This window comes from Suricata suricatta, chromosome 2 (genome assembly GCF_006229205.1).
Source record: "Suricata suricatta isolate VVHF042 chromosome 2, meerkat_22Aug2017_6uvM2_HiC, whole genome shotgun sequence".
NCBI classification, from domain to species: Eukaryota; Metazoa; Chordata; class Mammalia; order Carnivora; family Herpestidae; genus Suricata; species Suricata suricatta.
Genome location: NC_043701.1, coordinates 93729013 through 93751262, shown reverse-complemented (window position 1 = coordinate 93751262; position 22250 = coordinate 93729013). Strand labels below are relative to the sequence as shown.

Genomic DNA, 22250 nt, shown 5'->3' with positions numbered 1-22250 from the left:
GCCTGGGTGGCTCAGTTGGTTAAGCATCCGGCTTCCAGCTTTGGCTCAGGTCATGATCTCATGGTTCGTGGGTTGGAGCCTTGTGTCAGGCTCTCTGCTGACAGCTAGCTCAGAGCCTGGAGTCTGCTTCAGATTCTGTGTCTCCCTCTCTCTGTTACCCTCCCCTGCTCATGCTGTCTCTGTCTCTCAAATATAAATAAAAAAACATAAAAAACCCAAAAACCCCCCAAACCCCCATAAGCTTTAAAAAACAGAAGATTTTTGTTTGAGAAGTTTTTGATTACTGATCCAATCTCCTTATTCATCATTGGTCTGTTCAGATTTTCTATTTCTTCATGATTCAGTGTTGGTATGTTGTATATTTCTAGATATTTATTTATTTCTGGTAAGTTATCCAAGTTGTTGGCATATAACTGTTCATAGTAGTTTCTTATGCCACTTGTAATGGTATTAGTTGTATCCTCTTTCATTAATAATTCGATTGTTTGAGTCCTCTTTCTTTCTTGGTAAGTCTAGCTAAAGGTTTGTCAACCTTTTTAGTTTTTCAAAGAATCAACTCTCAGTTTTGTTGATCTTTTCTATTGTTTTTCTATTCTCTATTTCATTTATTTCTGCTGTGATTTTTGTTATCTACTTTCTTCTGGCAACTCTGGGCTTAGTTTTTTTTTTTTTCCCCTAGAAGTTCCTTAAGATGTAAACTAGGGTTTTTTTTTTAGATAATTTATTTATTTAGGCACTTATTGCTGTAAATTTGCCTCTTAACACTGCTTTTCCTTTATCCATTAAGTTTTGTTATATTTCCATTTTTCTTTGTTTCAAGATATTTGATTCAAGATATTTTTTAAATTTTCTTTTGATTTCATCCTTGATCAATGATTTCAACAGTATGTTAAAATTTCCATGTATTTGTGAATTTTCCAGTTTTCCTCCTGCAATTGGTTCTGAGTTTCATACCATTGTGGTTAGAAAACATACTTGGTATAATTTCAGTCTTAAAATTTGCTAAGACTTGGATTGTGACATAACATTTGATTTGTCCTGGAGAATGTTCCATGTGCACTTGAGCAAAATGTATATTTTCCAAGTGTTGGATAAAATGCTCTGTATATGTTTGTTAGATCCATTTGCTCTAAAATATAGATCAAGTCCAATATTTTCTTACTGATTTTCTATCTGAATGATGTATCCATTGTAGAAAGTGGACTACTGAAGTCCTGTACTATTATTGCATTGTTGTATATTACTCCCTTTAGATCCATTAGTATTTGCTTAATATCTTTAGGTGTTATAATGTTGGTTCCATGTGTATTCATAATTGCATCCTCTTGATAAACTGGTATCTTTATCAATATATGATGACCTTCTTTGTCTCTTGTTACAGTTTTAGACTCACAATCTATTTTTTCTTATATAAGTATAGCTACTTCTTCTCTATTTTGGTTTCCATTTGCATGGAATATCTTTTCTATCCCTTCACTTTAAGCCTATGTGCATCCTTAAAGCTAAAGTAGTCTTTTATAGGCAGTATACAGATGGTCTTGTTTGTTTGTTTAAATTCATTTAGCCATGCTATGCCTTCTGATTGAAGAAGATCCATTTATATCTAAGCCATTTACATTTAAATGTAAATTTATTTTACCATTAAAAAAATTGTTTTCTAGTCCCTTTGTTCCTTTCTTCCTCTCTTGATGTCTTCACTTTGAACCGATATTTCTTCTTAATGGTATACTTTGATCGCTTTCTCTTTATCTCATGTGTATCTACTATAGCTTTTTGCATAGTGGTTAGTGGTTAGTCTGAGGCTTATTTGAAACATCTTGTCTACAAGTAGACAGTCTATTTAATCTGATAACAACTTAACTTTGCTCACATGCAAAATTCTACCCTTTTACTCCTTCTCCCTACATTTTATGCTTTTTATGTCACAATTTATATATTTTTATGCTATGTATCTGGTAAGAAATTATTGTAGTAATACCTATTTTTAATACTTGTCTTTTAACCCTTATACTAGAGTTAAGTGATTAATACATCATATTACAGTATTAGAACATTCTGATTCTGACTGTATTCTTACCTTTACTAGTATACAGAATATTTTCATATTTTCAAGTTGTTCAGTATCATTCTTTCTCTTCAGCTTACAGAACACCTTTCAGCATTTCTTATAAAGCAGGTGTTGTGGTGATGAACTTACTCAGCTTTTAGTTTGTTTGAAAAAAATTTTTATCTCACCTTCATTTCTGAAGGACCACTTTGTTAACTATCCTGGTTGGGAGTTTTTTATTTTCAGCATTTGAATATATCACCCCACTCTCTCTTGACTTGCAAGTTTTTTGGGAAAAAATCATGAATATCTTTATGAAAGTTCCCCAGTATAAGTTTTTTCTCTTGATACTTTATAATTTCTTTGTCTTTGATTTAGACAGTTCTATTATAATTTGTCTTAGAGAAGGTCATTTTGTTTTGTTGAGAGGGAGAGAGAGAACATAATGAGGGGAGAGGGAGAGAGAAAAAGAATCTCACTACCATCAGATCATGAGCTGAGCTGATATCAAGAGTTGGACACTTAACTGACAGAAGCCACCCAGGCACCCCAAGAAGATCGTTTTGGATTGGAATTTTTAGCTGACCCATTAGCTTCATGAACTCAGATATCTCAATCTTTCTTCAGGTTTGGGAAGTTCAGCCATTATTACTTTATTTTTTTAAGTTTATTAATTTTGAGGGGGGAAGGGGCAGAGATAGAGGGATAGGGATAATCCCAAGCAGGCTCCCTCCATAGTATCAGTGCAAAGCCTGATGTAGGGTTTGATCCCTCAAACCATGAGATCATGACATGAGCAGAAACCAAGTTGGACACTCAACTGAATGAGCCACTCAGGTACCCTAAGCTATTATTACTTTATATAAGTTTTCTGTCACCTCCTACTGAGATTCCAATAATTCATAGATTGTCTTAATTGTGTCCATAAATCCCTTAGGCTTTCTTCATTTCTTTTCATTCTTTTTTACTTTTTTGCTCCTCTGATTCAATATTTTCAAATTGTCTTTCTTTGACTTCATTGATTCTTTCTTCTGCCTGGTCCAATCTGATGTTGAGCTCTATAGTGAATTCTTTAATTCAGTTATTGTATTCTTCAGCTCCAAACTGAAGTTTGATTATTTTCTGGTTTCTATCTCATTGTTGAACTGTTCCTGTACTGTTTTCCTGATTTTTGTCAGATTGTTTATGTTCTCTTGGAACTCTCTGAGCATTTTTAGAACAATTATTTCTTATTCTTTTTCAGGCAATTCATGTACCTCCATTTCTTTGGGTCAGTTACTATAAGTTTCCTGTGTTCCTTTGGTGGTGTCAGGTTTTCATGATTCTTCATGATTCCTGTGGCTCTGTCTCTGGGGCAGGGGGGCGGGCATGATATTTGGTTGGCTCAGGCTCAGATCCATAACACTGACTGAGGGGAGTAGCTGCAAGGGATTTGGGGTCCTTAGTATCTCCTTCAAGTACAGCAGTTAGGGGCCAGGACAGGCCACTGTGGTGCCTGCGGCCAGTGATGCACACATTTGTTGTAGGGACAGTGGATCTTGGCATGTACTCCTGTGATCACAAGGCTTTTCCAGGGGCACAGCAGTGGAGGACAGTGTTGGGACTCACGTTGGTGGGGTGCAAGTTCACAGCTGAAGAGGATAGATGCAGTTGAGCCCAGTGGTTGAAATCACTGGGTTTGAGTCAGGGTTGGATATGGGCCCACATGAAACTTTGTGGGCCTTGAGTTTTAGAGTATGCTCCTATGGCTGCAAGGTCTCACCACGGGTATAAACATGGCAGCTGAGGCTAGAGAGTTGGCCAGGAGTGTGCAGGTGCAGAGTTGGAGGGACTAGTTGCATTTGGGCTCCGCAGGCCAGAGACAGAAGAAAGGTCTAAATCCTGTTCTCTGCCAGCTATGGGGGCCTTGAATGTCAGCATGGACTCCACACATGGCAGTGGAAGCTGGTGATGGGAGTCAGGCCAGCAGTGTGCAGGTGCACAGCCGGTGGGGCCATCCCCAAGTCTGTGCATGGCGGTGAGTCAGAGGCAGGGTCCAGGTTGGTTTCTTGCACTGGTGCAGCCACAGAAGCTGGGGCTGGCTGCCGGTATAAATCCCAGGCTGCAGAGGCATGGGGGGCAGAGGGAAGAGATGAGGAGAGACTTGGGCATCTGGAGAGCATAAACATGAAAACCACTGGGGTAAAAACCTCATGGTAAAATCTCCAGAGGGTCTGAGGGAGCTGTTTCGGACACTGGTTCCTTCAGCAGTAAAAGCTACAGGGTTCCTTGCAGAGCATGTCACTGGGAGTCATAATCACTCCCATCGCATTGCCAATACTTGTTGCACTCATACTTCTTCCTCGTTCCAGGCCATCTCTATATGTTTCAGCTTTGCCAGTTCTCTGGGTTAGGTGAAACTGAAGTAGGTCTTTCCTGCAGTATCCCAAAAGGGTGGGAAGGCTGGTCACTCACCTCACTCTCCTTTTCCAGCCAGGGGAACTCTTTCTAGCTGAGGCCCTCTTGGTGCTGAGTAACGTCAGTCTGGAGAATAGATGAGTCAGGCAAAATGAAGGTGTTCTTCATTCCCTTTATTCTTAGGATTTTTTTCTCTACTGTGTTGCTAAAGTTTTTGAGTGGGCTGCCAAGCTCTCCCAGAGCTGTTTTTATTCATGGATGGCTGTTCAATGATTGATCTTTGTTGGGGGGAAAAAGCTCAGGTCTCTGTTCTCCCATAATAGTGACATCACTTCCCCAACCTGAATTTTCCTATGTTAACCCAAATCCTCAATAAGATGATCTTTCCCCCCACACCCAGGACTCAATTATGGCTGGAACTTCAGAGACAATAGTGTAGAGAGAAAAGGTTCCAGGGGTCACAGATGTAAGTAACACATATCTATCCCTGGTGGAGGATCTAGGGATTCTCCAGACACATACATGTCCAGCCTAGACTGAGAACTTGAGCAGGGTATCTGCTGTGCAACTCACACTCACTGGCAGAAACAGAGCCCCTTTTGGGGAAACGTGGGAACTTTCAGCTACAAAATAGAGCTCTCCCTCAGATGCTTCCCTTCTCTGTCCTCCCTTCAAAAGCATTTCATACTTGGGGCTTTTGGGCCGCTCAGTCAGTTGAGTGTTCAATACTTGATTTCAGCTCAGGTCCATGCTCCCAGGGTTGTGAGATCAAGCCCCATATCTGGCTCCCACTGAGTGTGAGTCCTGCTTACGATTCTCTCCCCCAACCCCCACTCCCTCTCCCTGTCTCCCTGACTCACTTTCTCTCTCTCTAAAAAAAAAAAAATTATTTCATACTAACTGCTTTTTGAAAATAGTCCACTTACTAATCCATACCTTCTACTGAGTCAAATACACATTCACATAACTAACCAGTTCTTTCTGTATCTTGCTGCATAGAAATATTGTTAGTAGCATAGAAAATTGCGGAATATCCTGAATTTCAAGGTAGATACTCTGTTCTTAAGTCCCAGCCCTACCACTTTCTAAAATTTAACTTTGAGCAAGTCAACGTTTGTAGAGTCTCAATTTTCTCTTTAAAACTGAAATATTCCTTGACCTGCCCTCAGGGTTGTAATTTAAGAGAACATGATTTATATACTGTAAAGTGTTGAACAATCACAGAAGAATTCTATTATTTACACCTGCCATTGTGATAATTTATAGTATTACCCTTTTCATATACATAGCTTTCAGTGGAGGTGGTACTGTCTTAATTCCTATCCCTAGATAACTGTTTTATAGTCCATTTCTTTAAGAACATATAACTAATATATATGCTATATATTTAATGTATATAAAATAATAGATATATTTATTTTTTAAAATATTACAAAATATGTTTTTAAAGAAATCATCTTCATGAAACACAGAAAATGAACTGGTGAGGAATGACCTTTTAATTTATTTTTTTTTGGTGAAAGAGTGGGAAGCAATGCTCTGGAAATGTGGGGGCTCCCCACTTCTATCATCAATGTACATATACACCAAGTTTACCTTGATTAACAGAAATGCAGTTGTGGAAAGAGATAGGAAAAGGGAAGACATGCAATCTTTACATTTAATAATTTAATTTCATTTGTAATTAGGCAAGATGCAGACACAGTAAGGTCAGGAATACATCTAAAATAAAACCTCCAAAGATAAATTTTAGTACCATAGTTTAGCTAATCGAAAGACATAAGCTTCTACTAGAGCAAGCCAATTTCACAGTGAACACTGATGATTCTCTGTCAATAAAGGGTAAAGGTCACATATATTTAAGAGAAGGATCTGTTCAGTCTAGCAATCCCAGGTTAAGATAATTTACAAAAACACAAAGCCGAAAGTAAAGAATTTAACTTGAGAAAATATATAACATAAATTTAAATTCTTGTATTTGCCTTATATATATTCTTGTACATTTCCTTAAATGTATTTCATTTCCTATGATTTTTAAAACAGTATTTCTGTTTATATTAATAATGTTATTTAGTGATACATATTTTCTCTTGTTTCATTGACTTAATTGAATCCCTTCAATATCTTACTTTTTTCTTCCTCCTCCAAGGCAGACAATCTAATGCCTGTTATGTACATTATTTTGTTTGTAGGGTACAGAGCTATATATTATTACTTTGTGGGCATATATTTTATGTCATTAAATATATTTCTATATTTACATATTCATATATAAACTTACATATTTATATCCATTATATATATATATATATATATATAAAATTTCTGTTGCTTAATTTTCTCACTCAGTACTGAATTTATTAGATCTATGCAGGTAGTTATGTTTATCTAGTCTTTAGCTATATGACATCTCCATGATATATATATATATATATATATACATATATATATATATCTGCCACATTTTAACTATTCATTCTCCCAATAATGGACCCCCAGGTTTGACTCCCTCTGTCTACCCACCATGAATAAGACTGTAGTGAACTTCCTAGTATATACACTTTAATGACTTTAGATAAGAAAGTCGTCAGGAGGAGGATTACTTCGCTTTGTGTATAGTCAAGAGTACTAAACTGCTTTCCAGAATGGCTGTCATACTTTACCTTCCCACAGCCTCCAAAGCTCCACATCTCTACTAATTCTGGCACTCTCCAGTTTACTGAATCTCTCCTGATTTGAACTTTAATTACTGCATGTCTTTTTATGCACCCTGGCTCTGTTCTAGGTACTACAAATATTGAGGAGACAGAAAATATAACAGGGGTACCTGACCTAATTTGGGTATTGATGGTCAGTGAACACTCTCCAACAAGAGGAAGTGATATTTGATCAGAATTTTTTGGATAAGTGGAAGAAAATGGGGAGGCCAGGATAGTAGGATCAGTGGGAGAAAAAGGAACATAAGTATTCCAAACAGAATGGAGGATAAGTGCCAAGAGGCATGATATGAACATGAATACAGGTCTTTGGAAAAAATATAAAAACCACAGTAAGATACCATTACATATCCACTAGAAAGGCTGAAATTATAGACTGCTTTTACAAAGTGTAGGTGAGGATATGAAGCGACTGGAATAGCCATTCATTTGCTGGTGGGAATGAAAGATGGCACAGCCATTTTGGAGAGCAGTTTGGAAGTGTCTTACAAACACATGGCTTCCCGACACCTTGATGATTCTGTTCCTAGGTATATATCAAAGAAAACGGAGTGCTTGTGTTCACAAAATAAAAACCTGTACAAAAATTTTATAGAGACTTAGGTTCCTCAAAAAATTAAAAATATAATTACCATATGATCCAGCAATTCCAGTTCTGGGTATATATCCAAAAGAATTGAAAACAGGATCTTGAAGAGATAATTGCATGCTCATATTCTTTGAAGCATTATTCGCAGTGTCCAAGAGGTGGAGGTAACCTAAATGTCCATTAATAGACGAATGATAAAGAAAATGTGGTATATACCTACAATGGAATGTTATTTAGCTTTAAAAAGGATAGAATATAATCATATACTACAATATGGATGAACCTTGAGGACATTATGCTAAGTGAGGTAAGCCAGTCACAAAAAGGCAAATACTGCATGACTCCACTTACATGAGGTATCTAAAGCAGTCAAAACCTTAGAAACAGAAAATAGAAAAGTGGTTGCCAGGAGCTGGGGAATGGGGAAAAGAGAAATTGTTGTTTAATAGGTATAGAGCTGTAGTTTTGCAAGATGAAAAACTTCTAGAGATATGTTGACAATAATGGGCATATGGTTAACACTACTGTTCTGTACACTTAAAAATGGTTCAGAAGGAAAATACTATGTTACGTGCTTTTTACCACAATAATAAAGTTTGATAGCTTTATTCATAATAGCTCTAAGTGGCAGAGGATCTGCATAGACATTTTTCTAAAGAAGAAATACAGATGGTTGATAGGACATGAAAAGGTGTTAAACATCACTAATCATCAAGGAAATGCAAATCAAAACCACAATAAGAAATCATTTCATATATGTTAGAATGGCTATTACCAAAAAACAAGAAATAACAAGTGAAAGCAAGGATGAGGAGAAAAGGGAACCTTCATGCACTGATGGTGGGATTGTAAACTGGAGTAGCCACGATGAAAAAACTGTATGGAAGTTCCTCAAAAAATTAAAAATAGAACTACCATATTATGACCCAGCAATTCTATTTCTGGGTATTTATCAAAGGAAATGACAAACTAACTTAAAAAGATATATTTACCCCCTACTCACTTCAATATGACTTAAAATAGCTAAGACATAAAAGCAACCTAAGGGTTTATTAGTAGATGAATGGATAAAGAAAACGTGGCACAATAGAGTATTATTCAGCCATAAAAAAGAAGAAAATCTTGGCATTTGTGACAACTTGGATGGACCCTAAGGGAGTTATGTTAAGTGAAATAAATCAGACAGAGAAAGCAAATACTATATGATCTTACTTACCTGTGAAATCTATAAAACCTCTGAACTTACATATACAGAGAATAGACTGGTAGTTGCCCAAGGTGAGGAAAGGGATAAGAAATAGGCAAAAATGGGTAAAAGTGGTCAAAAGGTACAAACTTCCAATTATAAAGTAAGTAAGTCCTGGAAATATAATGTACTGCATAGTGACTCTAGTTAATAGCACTGTGGTTTTCTGTTTGAAAAATGTTAAGAGAATACCTTTTAAAAGTTCTCATGACAAGAAAAAAATTATAACTACATGTGCTAATGGATGGTAACTAGAGTTATTATGGTGATTATTTCATAATATATACATATATTAAATCATTGTTTTATACCTAAAATATAATGCTACATATCAATGATGTCTCAGTAAAAACTCCTAGCAAAATAAATTAATAGCTCCCAGTAGGAAACAAGCCAAATGCCCATCCATAGGTACAAGGATAGATAACTTACGGTATGTTCATACACTAGGATACTGCACAATAATGAAATGAACAAGCTACTGACTATATGGGTCTCAAAAGCATTATGCTTAGTGGAGTAAAAGAAGACAGATAAAAATCTGTATGACCTACTGATTCCCTTTAAGTGCATTTTAAAGTTTGGCAGAACTAATCTACAGTATTAAAACTATAAACAAACAAAAAAACTCCCCCAAAAATGAATTACCTCTGGAGGAAGTGGAATTGACTAAGAGGCACAAGGCAACTTTCTGGGTGAGGAAAATGTTCTTAATCTTGCTCTGGGTGATTTTCATTTGGGTATGAAATAGGTAAAAAAAAATCTGTGCATACTAGTATATGTAAGGTATGCTCCAGTTTGAAAAACAATGAAAAAAAGTTCACTGTTGGAACACAGATCAGAAAACAAAGGGGAAAGATTTCAGAGATAAGGTACAAAAATCAAGGGAAGATCTGATCATGGAGGACTTATGGGTCTTGTTAAGAATGATAATCGTTATGCTAGTGGAATGGAAAGGCAATGAAGGGTTTTAAGTAGAGGCACAATAGGATTTGCTCTCTGGTTATTTGTTGTTGTTGTTGTTGTTGTTGTTGTTTTGTCTTTAAGAACTCCCTGCTTGCTCTGTAGAAAATGGACTAGACAGGAAGCAAAAATGGGTATAGGAACTAGTAAGGAAACTATTATAAGAATATGGTGGTAGAAGTTTAAAAAAACAGATGGTTTGCCCGAGGTACTGTCTCTATCTTGGACACCTTTCTTCTTATTTACTAGGTGAAATCGTATGTATTTTCCCACTCTGGCTCAGTTGTCCTGCTCTGTGATTTGTTCCCCATTTCTTGCCCTGTGTTAGGTCTTTTTTTCTTTTTTTTTTTTTTTCCCTACAGCTCAGTATAGCAAATCACTTGTCACTAATTATATCTGCTTGTTCATGTCTAATCCTATGGTAGGAGGAATAATAACCCCCAATGGTATCTATGTCACCTTGCGTGGTGAAACTGACTTTGAAGATGTGATTAAAGTTAAGTACCTTGAGATGAAGAAATTATCTTAATTCTCCTAGTGCAGCTAAACTGATCATGAGTCTTCAAAAGCAGGGACTCTTTCCCAGTTTATAAGGCAGCTTTCCCAGCTTTCCTCTTTCAGTCAGACAGAGATGTGGTAAGTGAAGAAAAGTCAGCAGGATGTATAGTTGCTGACTTTGAAGACACAGAAGGCGGTCATGAACCAAGGGATACAGGCAGCCTCTAGAATGTGGAAAAGTCAAGGATGCATATTCTCCCTTAGATCTTCCAGGAAAGGACCCACGCCCTGCCAACGTCTTGATTTTAGCCCAGGGACACCTATCAGCCTTCTGACCTTTCTGTCATTTAAAGCCACAGATTTTACAGTAAATTTTAAAGAAGCAATAGAAAAGTAATATAATCCCCAAGTACATGAACATTTTGGGGACTGCAAGGAAGCTTTGTGACCCTGACCTTGAACACTTTGTCCGGCGCAGACAGAATAATCAGATGTGTTTAAGGAATGAGTGGACTGGGTATTCTCCTTCTTCATTCTGCAGGTTGGAGGGTAACCCTGTAATCTGTCAGCATCACTCCCATGTTTATCTCCCTCCCTAAATATAATTCCTTTCTCTATTCAGACACTTTGCTTCTTCCTCCCTCCTTTATCATATTTATTCACTCAATCCATCTTTATGATATGAGTACTATGGATTCTAGTTATTTGAAAATTGACATTGTTAATTAGTCCTATAAAAATTAACATAAAATAAGCATTTTAAAACTTTTAAACAGATAAAAACATGAATTCTCTCAAAAAACATAGTAAATTGAGGGAGACAAGAATTGCTCAGGTATCATTACAAATGTTATCATTTTAACAATATTTTGTCTTCTCTCTTTGGAGTCATCCATTAATTATTTACTCATTACCTACATTGTATTAGGCATAGTGACAGTATTGAGTTAAGTCATCTAATTACAGATTAATTAACTCAATCAATTCATTGCTTAGAAATTATTTGTCAATCTCTTGTTTTTAATGACTTTACTATTGATTTAACCTATGAACAGTTAGACATAGATACCCAAGTATAGCCTCTACATTCTAATATAGATCACTGGTTGAGGACCTTTGTATTAAAGGAGGGAAAAATAAATTGTGGAAGAAGAAAAATTATGGAAAAATAATAAGACCACTGTTTATTGAGTACTTACTATGTATCAGGTATTGTGTTAAGATGTACTGTTTCATTTTATCCTCAAACTCTATGAAATTTTCCCTTCATTTTAAAGATGAGGAAAATAAAGCCTCAGGAGATAAGTAACTTGCCTGAGACGACATAATTATTAAGTTGGGGTTGGAATTTGAATCTATCCAAGTTGAGTCATACTCTATTCTTCCTTTGTAGTGCTAAGAAGAAAAGAGTGAAAGAGCAGAGATGATGATGAAATGATAGGAAGCTAAAGTTATCATGTGATCTTATTTTACGTATAGTTCCATTCAAATGTCCTTCCTTTTCCTCAGAAAACAATTCTTTTAAGAATTCAGAATGGAAACCTAAAATATATAAAGGGGCACTGAACTGAATCCTAACATGCTACATCAGACTTCAAACATCCCCCATGATTATATGACAGGCTCCGAAAACAGAGATAGAAAGATGGTCCCAGAAAGAGGAGGATAAAGAAGAGAAGAAGGGACAGATTATCCTTCCTTTTACCAGGAGCTTCCAAATTGTTAGCCCACTTAGCCCACTTTTCAACTAAGATTTTGTTGACACTGGATATAAATTCAGAATAAAGTTTATATTGGAATGTTTGCTTGGTTAGATAAACAACTGCTCAAAATAATGGTATCACAGAGAAACATCAAAAACCTGCATAATTTGTGTAATATTTAGCTTTTAGAAGCCTTGGTGATACAATCCTAAAGAAGAGAAAACAAAGTTGTGCTTCTAGGAATACTAGGCATGGAATATTAGACATGAATGTGAAATTTGATAGTGGTCTATATTTCTATATAAATATTCAGATACAGAAAAAAGTGGCTAAAAATGTCCTTGCACTAGTGATAGGCCATTCAAAGCTAAGGTAGATGATACTTGGGATTTTTCAACTTATTGTTATATATATTTTTATACTCATGAGTACGACAGTTATTCAAAAAAAAATGGCTACACTTGGAATCCAATATTTTCTCATACTTCTTTATTATATAATGATTTGTCTCATGAGAAAAGTTGCCAACATTTGAAGATTAATAATTAAATAAACAACCAGATTGTACTGTATTAAGAAAATCTGACATGGTTCACACTGTTATCAACAGGTCAAACTTACATTTTAAAAACATAACTTGCAGGGCGCTGGGGTGGCTCAGTCAGTTAAGCATCGACTCTTGATTTTGGCGCAGGTTGGATCTCACAGTGAGATCCCGACCTGCATCCAGCTCTGTGCAGATAGCATGCGGCCTGCTTATGATTTTCTCTCCCTTTCTCTCTTCCCCTCCCCTGTGCATGCTTGCACACTCTTTCTAAAAATAAATAAACATAAAAAAAGGAAAAATGTAACTTTCAGTTTCTGTTTTAGTTTAAAAAAGAGAAAGAGACACTCAGGAATTCTGGATTGTAAATGTGTTCCCAATAACTTAATAGTTTATCATCCTGAAGTTTTGATTGCCAAAGAGGTTTTTTTTTTTTTTATTTTCAGCAGAGCCTGAACTGTTATCCAAGAATAAACCTGAATACTGCACTGACCTTTTCAAAGTAGAAGCATTTGAAACAGATATCCAACCAATGCAAACTATAATCTTTTAAAGGTTCGGTCTCCTAGCAAATACGAAGAAACCTAAAATCATAGTTCTCTCTTCTAAATAACCAAGTCCATATAATGAAATATTTTTTGAAAATATAACTGGGACCCATTTAATTTTTTTGTCTTTCTTTTCTTTTTTCTTTTCTGGTCTGCTATTGATTCCTTTCTCGCTCAAGTCCTTTGCCACCTGAAAACTATGTTTTGAAAACTGTATTTCAGTTAATCATCCCTAGAATAAATCACCACATATCAGCCTTTTTATAATAATTTATTCTTCATAGTCCATCAATAAGTTGTAAAAATGAAACGACTGCTTTCAATGTGTTGTCATCTCCCTCTTGTCCCCCACCCCCCATCCAAGAAAAATGAACAAAAAATACTTACAATGGTTCTTAGCCAGGAGCATTTTATCCCTTATTCACTAGTGGTAAATGAGTCAGATATGAGTTGGCCAGGAAAAGAGCTGCTTTACCCAAAATCTTAGTACAAAATGAGTCATCTCACTCCAAACACCAATATATCCTCCAAAATAACTGGCAAGAATTTCCTATAAAAAGAGTCTTGCCTTCACTCTTTTCCATTCATTTAGCTTTCTGATTTTTCTAATTTTTTAAATTTCCTGTGTACTTATAATATTACATTCATAACAAAGGCCCAAGAACATTTCCATCTTTTTATCTCATTCTGAAAGTCGTCTTTCCTGTACTGAGTAGGGAGACAATTCTAATAGCATGACCCTGAAAAGAACGAACGTGCTGTGGCTTTCAAGGGTTCTCTGTCTCAGACTCTGATGAAATTCATGCATGGTTCAATAGAAATGCAAAAGCCAATTCTAGAATTTTTCTTTTCCTCTGCTGAAAAAGTGAGTGCAAAGCCATAGAAAATATTTCAAGCAAAACTACTTTTCTTTCCATAAGAAAAATCAATCAAAATAGATATAGTGTATTTCATACTTATAAACAAACATGAATCCAGGTCAGAAGCTTAAACTCTTGTTTTCCCTATACATCAGAACATTCCCATTCTCATTCTCTCTCTGCCATCAGAGGAAGCTTAAAAATCACCATGAGTTAAAAAAAAAAAATCACTTTGAACTGAAGCCAGGGTTAAGTCCCTGTAGATGATTAGAAGTCAAACACACTATTTACCTGAGGATAAGCAAGCATACTTACAGAGCACATTTGTGCCAAAGTTCTGAGATTTTTATACTACTTGGGGCTTATAACATGACTTAATATTCTTAATTATTCTAAGCAAAATTATTTACAATTCATTTCAAGTTGGAATTTAGCTTCACTTCTCTATATTAAATGAACTCTAAAGAATAGATACATCCCTTTTATATCCAACATGAACAGATGTTAGTTTGCTCAGTTTTATAGTCCTCAGATGACAGACAACTAACTGCATTTGGCCTTGGGAATAACTCAACACCTTTGGATTATGAACTTGGTTTGGTTCTTAGCTGGGAACTGCAGGGGGTTAGTTCATTTTATCAAAGAAGTGAAGTAAGTTTTCCTTTACGCTCCAGATGCCTATATGAAGATGCCTTCTAATACAGTATTATACAACTTTTTTTTTCTACAGGTAATCTGGTCTTTAAGTGGTTATAGTAGGAAAAGATACTTGGATAAAAATGAAATATCTTATTCAATGCATCTCCTGCTCTTGACCAAAGCAAGATGTTAAATCCATTAAACTAAATATCCAGTAAAAGGAAGAAAGCTAAAATGGTTCAAATTTGTGCATTCTTGGGAAAACTGCCAACTAGGTACTAGGTAGCAGGATCTGTGTAATTAATGGTGACGTTATTGACAGAGGGAATATGATTTCCTTCTCAGAAGCAATTTAAAAGTGCAAGCTGGCAGAGCTTTAGTAAAGCCTCACCTGATTCATTTTTAAACTGAGAAAGCGTGACTTTCAAGCCAGCTACAGAAAGCACCAGTGTTAATATATGTACCTTTGTGATGGCTTTGGTTGTAGTAGACTTACAAGGAATTTTGAATGTAGTACTGTCTGCCTGATAGAATGATGAACACCAAAATGCACAAACCTACAAACATTTCTCAGAAGGAGAACAAGCAAACTCAATCTGAGGTTAACCTTATTTTTCTTTTCCTGAAAGCTATATTTATAGGCAGACTAATTGGATTCAACTTCTTATCATAAGGTAGAATAAAATCAGACTTGAGAGTCCATACATTCCTTTTTGCACACTCCCATCTCCTTTGTAGGCCACCTGTGTCTTCATCCAGTTCTTGCACCAAAAGAACAGTCACATGCGGAGCTTGTTTTTATTTCGGTTATCTAATTGATTAGTAATACCTCCAGCTTCTGCTCTCTGTTTTTCACTTTGTTGGATCAGTTATTTTGAAATGATGATAGAAAAAGAGTATCTGGAAAACTAGAGGTAACTAAGAAGTAAAGCCCACGAGCAGAGCAGCTCTTTCCATAATGGTCAGCACTAAATTACTCTGCCCCAATAAGGAGTGATTTTTCTCACCACGTATCTCACCCCCTTTATTTCTCTGTGAACTGCAACCACATGCTCCAGCTCTGTTTCCCATGAAGAATGGAATTCCTCGTGGCCTATAGGGTGTGCTGTGGCATCTGTGGTTTTGGAGAACACAGGTGGTGGAAGGGGAGGAGACAGGTGAAGGAGAGCCTGGACAGAGGTTCACAAATGCTAATGATGATCCTGGATGTTACTGACCTTAATGGCTCCCCCATCTTGGACCCATACCTGCTGTCTTGGGAAGCAAAGGGCTGCTCTACATCAACCGTCAGGGAAGCCAGGGCAGAAACGGTCTCTGTCTCCTCTTGCAACTGTGCCCCAGCCAAAGCACAGCCCCTTGATACAGCCACCATCCTCACTGACTTCCAGTACTTGCCTAGAAAAAAAAATGCATCATACTTTAATAGGAATTTAGAGCAGTATTAATCAGAATATTTGTCCAACTCAGGTTCAACTCAGAGCAGTTGTTAAGTTAAAATTCTCTATGTTATACATAGTTGTAATTTCGTTTCTTAAATATTATGATTAAGTCTTTTTCTCGGTCTAAGAATGCCAAGTTGTGAAGTGCTCATAGTCCCAAGCCTGAGTCTGTCCCTTGCTTAGAGGGTAATAAAGTGAGGAATAATCCATGGTCTAATGAACTCACTATCAGACTGGCAGTTGTCTCTACAATTAAGTAAGCAAACCCTGGGCATAGTGCCCCCTGGGAAATCCTCAAGAGACTGGGAGGTGGAAGTCTCATGGAGAAACTGAATGAAATAGTAATGTAAAAAACTGCTTTTGAGCCATTACCTTTTTATAAAAAAATGAGGTTAGAATATTAAAGAAAAAGAAAAGCCCAAAATGCCAGCATGAATTGAATGGCAACTTTGCCAGAATAATCAGGTTTGTTAGTCCTGGATGTTCTTCCTTTTTTAACCCCAGGGTGTATACTAGAACAATAATTGATTTAAAACTTTAATATATGCATTGGCTGATGTTGGCGCCCTTCCACATGTCATACGGAAGTTTAATTTTTTGAGGCAGGGAAGGGAATGAAGAAAAGAGGAGGTCATTGCATGAGAACATACCAGTGGGATAAATATGAAAGAGCAGAGTCAAAGGCCTGCTTACAGCCCCTAAACTATTTGTTTTGTGAAGTGTTGAGTCATCCCAAATCAAAGCAGGAGAATCTTCCTAGGTGCTGACATGACTTACCAGGTTAGAACTATCTTTGCAGCCTGATGAAATAGGAAAGAATTTGGCATGCAGTTTGCTTACTTCAAAAAAAAAAAAGTTCCACTAGAATAGAAAAGGCAAATGGATGGGGCACCTTGAGCGTTCAGCTCTTGATTTCACCTCAGGTCATGATCCTAGGGTCAAGGGATTGAGCCCTGTATGAGGCTCTGTACTGAGTGTGGAATCTGCTTAAGATTCTCTCCCCCTCTGCCCCTCTCCCCTGTTCATGCACGTGCTCTCTCTCTAAAATAAAATTTAAAAATTTAAATTAAGAAAAAAAGTAAAGGAAAACGGATGCATGCTGGATTAGGAAGGAAGATAACTGGGTTCTGGACCAAGCTCTGCCACTGACCATCCTATCATGCTGGCAAGATGCTCTGGCACTTCATTTCTGCTCTCAAAACAGAGGAATGATCTCAGATCCCTTCCAGCTCTAACATTTTGTAATCCACCTCTTCCTATCTTAGTGCTTCACAAAGGAATGGATATCATGTTAGGGGAGAAGACCCAAATCCCTACTCACTTCCCATGCAGTTGTCTACTACACGTTACTTATTGTGATCACCTATTTTGACCAAAGTTTGAGAACCATAAAGCTTTCAACTGGGACTGAATGATAGCAATTCTAATTGTGAACGAACTCACAAACTAACATTTTTTTGAAAGCTAAGTCTGTGCCAGATGTTGAGATACTTATCCCACACCAAGAAATTCATGGTCTAGATGACAATTCTGTGTGGAAATGCCACATGTGATCCTGAGAGGAATGAAGTGGAATATATATATATACATTTTTGATAATGGGAAAGTAAGAGAAGAGTTTCCAGAAAAAAAGAACACTTGACTGAGTATCTGAAAGGCTCTCAGAAGTTAGCCAACCTGAAATGGAGGGAGATAACCCTTGAAGAGGAAACAGTGCACACAAATGTCCAGAGACTTGAATCTCCTGTCTCAGTGTTGTTGTTATTTTTATTGTTGTTGTTGTTGTTGGTGGTGGTGGTTGTGGTGGTGGTGGAGGGGGTTACAAAGTCCAGTGTTAGTCACAACTGGAGCATTTGGAAAATTCTTGAATGTGATGAAGGAGACTGTTGTAGACATGGGATAATTAACACACTGTCTTGAATAACATGTGAACGATGCTGGACTTTAATCTTAAGTGAAAAGGGGCCATTTTAAGCAGAAGAGGCAGGGAATCAGGTTTAAGTTTTTAAAAGATCCCTCTGGACAGATCTTGGATGATGAATTGGACGGTGATGAGAATGGTGGCAGGAAAACCAATTTCACATCCTGGCAAAAATCCAGGTGGGAAATGATGATGTCTAAAACTAAAAGGAAGTGACAGAACAGAAATGAGGGGATGGAGTAAAGAGAGGTTTAGGAGGAAGGTAACGAAAATGTGTCTTGGCTTATTCTTTAGGGCACCCCTATTTCTCTCAACTTTGAAATGTGACCTTGATTTGACAATTCCATTCCAAGGCCCTAAGTTTTCTAGATCACAATATCATGATCTTACTCAAGTTGGAAATTCCATATTCCATCTATTAGTATGTTCAGTTGTAATGAGTTTCACAAAGTATTTTTATTTATTAAAATTTTTTAAATGTTTTTTTTTTAGGGGAGAGAGAGAAAGAGAAAGAGAGAGAGAGAGAGAGAGAGAGAGAGAGAGAGAGAGAGAGAGAGGGGAAGGAAGAAGGGGCAGAGAAAGAAAGGGAGACACAGAATCTGAAGCAGGGTCTAGGCTCTGAGCTGTTGGGACAGAGCCTGACACGGGGCTCAAACTCATGAACGGTGAGATATTGACCTGAGCAGACGTTGAACTCTTAACCAACTGAGGCACCCAGGTACCCCAATACAAAGTATTTTTAGACATTATTTTATCTCAGAGTATTCAGAAAATTGGTGATGCTGGATGATATCCTTTCCTTTTTCTCTAGGGTGACTAATATGTGGCCTCTGACAAACAGCAAGTGGCTGGTGGTCTATGGGTTAAATTATGTTTTATACATTATGAGAAAGAGAACCTATCATTAATTAACATTAATATGTGCCAAGGAGTATGTTAGATGTTTTCACATTCATAATTTATAATTTCATTTAATCCTCATGACAATTATGTATGCAATACTGGGTAATCTTTCTAAATTTTTTTTAACATTTATTTTTGAGAGAGAGATACAGATCATAAGCAAGGGAGGGGCAGAGAGGGAGGGGGAGACACAGAATCTGAAGCAGGCTCCAGACTCTGACGTGGGGCTTGAACCCACAAACCCATGAGATCGTGACCTGAACTGAAGTATGAGACTTAACCGACTGAGCCACCCAGGTGCCCCTATTGGGTAATCTTTCTAAAGTCACATGGCTAGGAAGCAGAAAAGCTGAAATCCTCATCCAGGATATTGACTGATTACAAAATATCTCTTGCTCTGTACTCTGTTGTCCTCCTTTATTTAGTCCTCCTCTACCCTCTTTCCATTATACATAAAAATACAAAAACAGATTCAACATATAAAAATCCCAACTTGAAAGAATTACGTACATTACACATATATATTCTTTGCTTTACCGACGAAATCATATTTGGAAATAAAAGGTTAACCTTGTTCCTCTGATATGGTACTCCACTGATGCACCTTTTATTGACTCTGTGGCATGAGTTTTTGCACCGAGACAACCATGTTGAGACTCACTCTTTTTACTCTCCATTTCTCATAAACTTATACTATTGCAAACACCTGTTTACTGGGTAAGACATTGACAAAGCTATTATAAAACTGGAGACAAGTGCTCATTGAAGCGCATGAGTAAGAAGTCCATCGAAGATGGAGCCCCGAACTAAAACTCAAGGTTTATATATTAGAGACTACACACTAGTCTCAGAGAAGTCATTTGGATCACTCTGGTGCACAATTTCCACATTTATAACATGACAGTGGTAGACTTGATCATGAAAGGGATCGATGATTTTGATTTTTCTGATTTTATGTTCTGTATTACACTTGGATGTTAGAGTAAATTTGTTATGGAAGAAAATCTTACTTTTCTGTGAGTCTGTAAACCCTTGAGGAGGTCAGTAAACACTGTTAGAAAATATGGCACATCTAAAATAACCAAAGGGCTTTAATTTTTAAGCACTGTACTTTTTCCTCAAAAAGAGAATTCTTGGCCATAGACAAAACAAACATCTTTACTCCCCAAACACAATCAGGACAGAAGGTATGAATCATTAATCATAATTTTTCAGTAGAATGACTGACAATGATCCTTTAACATTTAGCATTTAGGTATGTGAGAAGAAAGAAAGATTTTAAATAGCTAAGACCTTTCTGAATAAAATGTAATGTGTACAAAATATCCTGCTAAGTTAAGATTAAATGTTGGAAGTTTGGTTTTTATCCAAATATATGAGGTTTCTGACTCAGAAATAATCCAAAACTTTGAATTTAATATGCCTTTGGCAAAGCTTATAAATACAAAGGAAATCTTCTATATTAATAAGAATATTAATCAGCAATCGTAGACTACTATCTCTATTTGTAAAGGGGAATAATTAGAGTGGAAGTGGGCATAGCACAGACTGTGCAATATGAAGCCAATTCAGACTCCAGATTTATGGGTTATATTTTCACATGATGAGTAGCGTTTTTTTTTTTCTTTCACAACCATATGTGTCAGGATATCGTATCTGTTGGCATGAGAATAAGACTCCTATTAGCACACAAGAGAAATGAACCAAGGTTTACTGCTAGAGTTTTCAGAAGCTGCTATTTATAAAGTAAAATATTAGTAACCAGCCACCACTGGGTTAGTCTCCTAACACAATAAAACTGTCAAAATAGAGGAGTTTTCCATTAAAACTGGACATGCACACTCCCTCTTTGGTCATATCCTCTATCCTTATTCATTTTGCCCACTAAGTAAATCTCCCCATTTTTCAGCACCTTTTCTTTCCTTTTCTTTCTTTCATTTTCTTTTCTTACCTCCTCCCCCACATCTTCTTTTTGACTATTTAACCTTCATTATTTTACATTTCTGTTTTGTCTGGTAAAGGCAAAGAATGATTCTAAAATAAAGGTAAGAACCAGGTAATGGATATAGACAGTCAAGAGTTAGAGGGGAGGCCACACATGGGATGTCACTGGGTCAGGTAGGAACCCTGAGAGGACACCCTGCAGATGCTACATAATTAGACTTCAGTATAAACAATGTTCTTGGTAATGAGCATTTTGTAAAAACTGGTATTTGCTGACATGTGAAGATCTGTGTTAAAAAGCAAACCATGTGCTGAAAGTTTTCCCAACCAAAGCCTTTGAAAATCTCCTGAAACCTTACCCTTCCCTTGGCATTCTGGGGGCTTTAGAGTCACTTCTCAAACTTGTGCTTGCCATTTGAATAATGTTGTCTTTTGTCATTACACACCATATTCTCACAGGACAAGAGGCTGGTAGCAAACCATTTCCAATCCCCACCAACTTCAGAGATTATTAACACCTGAAACTTAAAGGGGCCTCACATGGGTTTTCCAGAGCTTAGAGCATCTTAATAGAGTTTAAGATAGATGTTTTAAGCAAAATGAAGAAATTTATTGGGATCCAAAGTATTGTATATGTATGTAAAAATAAGGACATATTGACAGGTGGTGTATCAATAGGGTGACCAGGTAACTTTTCATCCAAGTTGGGGCAATTTTAAGGTTAAAATGGGAATAAAAATAAAAATTATGTCATTGAAATATTCATTTACTGGTCAACAAGTTGTTTTGATGACTGGACCTATAAAATATGAAATAGTCCTTTTCAAGTTATTTTCACAGCTATAATTCATTCTAAAAAAACAAAAATAGAATAATTAATACATGCCAAAGCACAGTAACTACTTTATATTGATTATCTAAACATTAGAAAATAACAAAAGCAGAATTATGATTGCTGGGAAATATTCACATGTTAATCAATTTTGTGGCCATATTTCTCAGTAATAAATACCATTGGTATTTTAATGAAAAATGCATTTTTTGTTTCAATATGATCCAAATATTTTACACATTTTCATAAAATTGCCTATTATCTTCTTCAAAGTGGAATTTTATGGTTAATAAATTTGAAATTGTGGCATATTTAAATATTCTTCTCAAGAGACTGTAATATTTTTGGTTGACCCTGTCTTCACAAGTGTAGTACTATGTGGTAATTTCTGCTAAATGTGGGATACTTTCACTTCCAATTTTAAAAATATTGAAATGAGTGACTATGTCATACCAAATAC

The 22250-nt window shown here is 36.5% G+C and overlaps 1 protein-coding gene across 1 annotated transcript in view; it reads right to left on the bottom strand.

Annotated features, from left to right (window-relative positions):
- The window catches only part of HDAC9 (histone deacetylase 9), a 912954-nt gene that overhangs the window by 4742 nt on the left and 885962 nt on the right, over nt 1-22250 (bottom strand). Inside the window, exon 27 of the mRNA XM_029929772.1 lies at nt 15999-16146. Coding sequence (XP_029785632.1) covers nt 15999-16146 — 148 coding nt within the window. The remainder of the gene's footprint in view (nt 1-15998; nt 16147-22250) is intronic.